A 5450-nucleotide genomic window follows, 5' to 3' on the forward strand; every position below is an offset into this window, starting at 1 on the left:
ACAACGCAACAACTCGACGGTTTAATTGCGGCGGAAATATTGCTCGTCATAATTTTCTAACTATCTACTTAATTACCAAAAGCGCAAGTTCCTGAACGCGTCGCACCAACGACGATTGACATTCACTTTTCAAAAATAAACAAAAATTCGACACCTTTTGATCACATTTCGCGAACGCATATCGATTCGAGTTTCAAGTCATTGCATCGCTGCTTTTACGTAGCCACGATGAACCTCGCGATGATCGTTGTCATGATGCTGAGCAAAAGTTGCTGTATGCTTTTCAATGAATGCAGCGAATTCACGGACCCTCCAGAGTTTTCATGATGGTGATTCGATGATGTGACGAGCTCGTCGGTGCCTCCTGTCGAATTCAAATTTGAATCGTAGTGGCGGGTAATCTCGAATGCATGCAGAACGGCGCGTGCGCACATTCGAGAGCGCGAAACAGGTCAATCAAACAGGCACGAAGATGTCGGCCATTAATTCTCGCTCTCTTGCTGCCGTTGCCGGTTGATTGTTGTTGTTTGGAACTTTATTTGGTTTTTCCGCGTGTAAATAATCGGGATATTTGGCACGTGTACCGGTCGTGGATCGCGCCGCTTTGACCGCTCACTTTTTCCCGAATTCGGGATGTACATTGTTGTCGTCTGGAAAAGGTGATTGCTCCCGGTTAATGCGGGTGATAGATCATTTCCTTCTCACGGTTTTTTTTTAGCAAGCAAACATCTGTTGTCTGTTCGCAGCTCAGTATTTAGTGCTATTCTCAGGTAATTAATTTTGAATATAATTTTTACTAGTACGCTTGAACTTTTTATATCGGTAGAAAGAAGTTATATAACAATGTCGAATTATAAATTTCACATTCAAGCTCGTGTTCAGATTCCCACCGAGTGTTCTCCGGGTGTCATGTCATTCTTGTTTAATGTTCGATAAACAAGGATAGAGTGACCTGGGTGGTACTCGGGTGGGAATCTGAACATAGCTCAACATGGCTGCCTAATTTGTAAGTATACTTTAAAGTTGTAAAGCTACTTTAAAGTCAGGCCTGTTCAACTTGAGCTCCGGAGCCAAAATGCAAAGTTATCGATGTAAACAAAATTCAGTGTGAGTAAGATTTTGAGGATTGTAAAGTTGATATCTAAGCGATCGACACTTTACAGTTTCCGAAATCTTACACTGAATTTTTGTGCGTCGATGGTTTTGCGTTTTGGCTCCGGAGCTTAAATTGGATAGGCTTGCTTTAAATGAATAAAATTGAAACTATGATTGCAAAATTAAATTAAATTCGTAGGATGCGAATTTGATTTTAGAACGTCATTATGAAGGCAAGTCATTTCATTGAAAGCACCAAATACATGAGAATGTCAATATATAAAATATTTTATAATATTAAATAACTTAAATAGAAGTTAAAGATTTCCATGCTAGAAGTAAAGAGCATGTTTTAAGTCTTGATTAAATTAAATCTTACAGATTTAAACTTTCTGTGTTCTATCTCGTGACCATTCTCGTTCGCAATTGTTAAAAACAATTGCAAGTTCACATTAGAAAATCTATTGGCAATAAATTTTTCTAAATTTCTTAGAGTAAAATTTTACCCCAAAAAAATTAAAATACTGCTACTATTAATTATAAAAGAGTGAAGAAAACATTAGTACTCTTGAACAAGAGTAGCAGATTTTTATTCTTTTGAATAGGAGACTCACTTCAAAGGAAAGAAGTTCTACTCCTTTTTTTGAAGAAACTCTCACTTCAAAAGTGTGAAATATTTTGCTCTAAAAAACCAGTGAAAATCTGTCTTCCTTATTCAAGAATGCAAATATTTTTACTTTTTTTCAATTTCAATGGCAGTATTTTGAAGTGAAATTTCACTCCAAGAAATTTAGAAAGTAGAAAATTATATATTTATTTTTTACACTATTTTTATATTTTTCTAACAAATAAAGTATTTATTTTTTAAAATGTATTATAACTGAATGTACAAAGTATAAATAATAGTAAAATTAATTTTAAAAAATAAAATCAGTTTTTCAAGGAAGGTTATCTCCATTTAAAAAAATAAAATTATTATTTTATATTATTTTCTTTACACAATTGATCTCATTTTTTATGCATAAAAAAAGTATTAAGATACGATTATAAAAAATTAATAGTTTACGAGATATTTTATACATATTTCAATATATATCAGAATAAAGTATAAGATAATTCGACATTGAGATTTTTTGATATTTCAACTTTATATGTAGAATTATTGGAGGCATCATATTTAAACGAAATGATGATAATCTTCATATTTGATCTTGAAAAATTTATTTTTCTCAAAAGTTGATTTTATCATTATTTGCTCTCTCAAGTCACTACTTTTGTCGAAAACATTTTCCATATCTTCTACCCAGGAAAAAATGTTTCATATATATATTTATATATAATTGTATATAAAATTGATATTTTTATATATACTTATATACAATATGTCCATATATATAATATTTTTTCTCGGATATATATTCTTTGAAATATTTACTTACAGCAATTAAAATGGAATCTTGTATAATATAAAAATAAATGGACACATAGTAAAATAAAACCGAAATACATAATATAAAAATTTTATATAAAAGTTTTATATAAATTTCATATAAAAAGATATATGTCAAAGAGATATTTTATAGCTCTTCTTATAGGTTCCCATCAATTTTAAGCAATTATCTATACCGAATAGAAGTAATTCAAATTCTCTAAAACTTTTAGAGTGAATGTCACTCTTAAAGATCTTAAAGATTGAAAACTAAGCCAAAATTGTTCTTTTTCAAGATTGCCTCAATCTTCACTCTTTAAGTTATTCTCTCTTAAAATTCTATTTCAAAGAATTTAGAGAAAATAAAATAAATAAAATAAAAATATGGATAAAATAGATCACTGAGAAAGAATACAGAGAGAAAACTTATCAATATCAAAAGTCAAGAGTGCACTTTCTCATAAAACCCCATCGATAAATTAAAGAAAGAGGAAAGGATTGTGCGATTCAAAGGACTAATGCATGATTGCAAAACACATGAAAATATTAATTTTCAACGGATATCTGAGATTAAATACTTGTGCAACGAGGCGTGCATATAAAATACTATATTTGCAAATATTTTTTAATGTGAAAAAACAAACAGAAGAAAAGAACGAATGAAAATCAGAATCGAAAGGAATAAGGATTTTCTGTAAGAATCGATCTTTTGTTAGAAGGATGTATTATTACAAGTCGAAAACATGTTTTTATGCTAGATTAAGTTCCAAACAACGTAACTGCCAACGGCAGTGATTCATGCACCTCCCTGTTTCACGCTTATGTCAGGTGCACGCGTGTGCTCTCATGTGCATGTATTTTAGAGTAAGTTGGTGCGTGTTTTTTTATGAGATGTGTAAACTTTGCTATTACTCACTATCTTCTACGTATGTCATTAAAGTTATGAGATAAGCAAGATACAGGAAAAGATTCATGCTTTATATATATATATACATATATATATATATATATATATATCACATACAATATTTTTATTGTATTAATAATAAAAGTCACTCTAGGGGAAATCGAAAATAGAGATAGAGTACGCGTAAAGAAACAAAAGAGGCATAAATAGTCGACGCGAACCATAACCGTAATGTGCTATAACGAATGAAAGCCGTCCGTGTAAGCGAAAAACAAGAAAGAGAACGTAAAAAAAGATTCTTATTTCTAAGGTATATATTTACTTTTGTCTTGTCAAACTGGATGCGGCAACGATGATATACGGCGACCTTTCGCGCTATCTATCACCATTTACTTTTCGATGTTGAAGTTCTCAGAAATCAAATACTTTGTTCTCATCCATCGCCTGGCTAATAAATACTCTGGGCTTTAATGTACAGCAAATTTATCGATAAATGATAATAAGTGAACTTATTAGCTTTCTCGATAAAAAATCGGTATAAGCCATGAAATGAATTTGACGAATTGTCAAAACGAAAAATCTTCAATTCGCGAGTTTGTATACGCGATGTTACAATATAATTATAGCGATTAGATGTTTAAAATTGTGTGCAACATTAAAGTTAACAAATGATAATATTATGATGTTAATAAATTAATGTTTTATATGCACTAAATGTTAATCTAGTTCTATCGAATACAAAATTAATATAATAATGTGATTATTTAATTTGCAATTTTGAGTATGCTTGATTAGTGATGTGAATAGGCAATAGAAAGGTTGCCAAAATAATAGCATTACCGTTTCTATGCGTACAGACGAATCGTGCAAGCATTACTTTGTTTTCCTATGTTTCAGTTACCTAATTTCGTAACTTCCCTGTCGACAGCTTGAATTATGATACGTTTAGTAATGTTCAAAATATGTTTCGTTATGTACATGAATATTTGCGTTGTGTCATATCCGATTTTAGAGATTTGTGACTCGATAAAATACGAAAGAGTCATTTTGAATTGTCATGCTCGTAATATCTCAGGATATGTTACAACGTTACAACGATAATTTAACTCGCGAATCTACCAGTTTATTTTAATTTTATTCTATCTAAACTTTGTATTAAGTGTTAAAGAATTAAACCTGATTTTTTTTCTTGTTTGTTTGTAAGTATTGCATGCACGTGTCTTTTTCACGCAAAGTAGCCCCAGTATCATAGCCAGGTATAAGAGACACCAAAGTTTTTAATATCGCATTTCCTGCCTGCCTTCATGCCAAGGGGATTATTTGTTTCCACGTTGATTATTTTCAGTGAATTAGAACAGAGCAAAGCACAGAATACCAGGTATCCACTGTCGCGATTTTCCAAAGTATTAATTTAAAGGACGCGCAATTCATGTAAATTCATGGAAATTTATTCATCTCGTTGTTCTAGGAACATTCTTATTATGACGGTGTAATGACAACTAATATAAGTACAGTGACAGTAATTACTCTCGACGCACGTGTCCATAAAAGCCGAAGAATAAAATCTATGATAGAATACGGAAGAGTCTGAAATTAACTTTATGAATTAATTAAAAAATGAAGAGCTATTCTTCGAGATATTTACTTCAAGAGACATTCGATTTAGGATAAGTATTGTCGCGGACAATGGATATCTTTAAGTTTAGTCGAGGGTAGGCAGGATTCGATAGAGATTTTGTACCTGCGTCTAGAATGATGTCACCAACGCTGTCAAGATTACCGTAATCGTCGTATGTATCAGCCACGTCCAGATTACTGGCAAATGCGAATGGCCAGCGATCATTACCTAATGTCCCTTTGTTAGCAGACTTGCACCCAAACCACCAGTACGCTGTTGATCTCGGGAAGGCAGGATTAGCATCATCAACCTGATAAACCAGAGAAATAATTGTTTTATATAATATGATATATTTTTATAGATTTATATAATATGATATATTCTTATTTCTCTACATATAT

At 31.6% G+C, this 5450-nt stretch overlaps 1 protein-coding gene across 1 annotated transcript in view; it reads right to left on the reverse strand.

Moving 5' to 3' along the window:
* Window positions 1–25: 25 nt before the first annotated feature.
* The window catches only part of LOC108689580 (matrix metalloproteinase-14), a 24831-nt gene continuing 19406 nt past the window's right edge, over window positions 26–5450 (reverse strand). Inside the window, exons 9-10 of the mRNA XM_018196426.1 lie at window positions 5173–5359; window positions 26–364 (exon numbers count right to left, since the gene is read on the reverse strand). Coding sequence (XP_018051915.1) covers window positions 216–364; window positions 5173–5359 — 336 coding nt within the window. The 3' untranslated portion in view covers window positions 26–215. The remainder of the gene's footprint in view (window positions 365–5172; window positions 5360–5450) is intronic.

This window comes from Atta colombica, unplaced genomic scaffold (genome assembly GCF_001594045.1).
Source record: "Atta colombica isolate Treedump-2 unplaced genomic scaffold, Acol1.0 scaffold27, whole genome shotgun sequence".
In the NCBI taxonomy this organism is placed as follows: domain Eukaryota; kingdom Metazoa; phylum Arthropoda; class Insecta; order Hymenoptera; family Formicidae; genus Atta; species Atta colombica.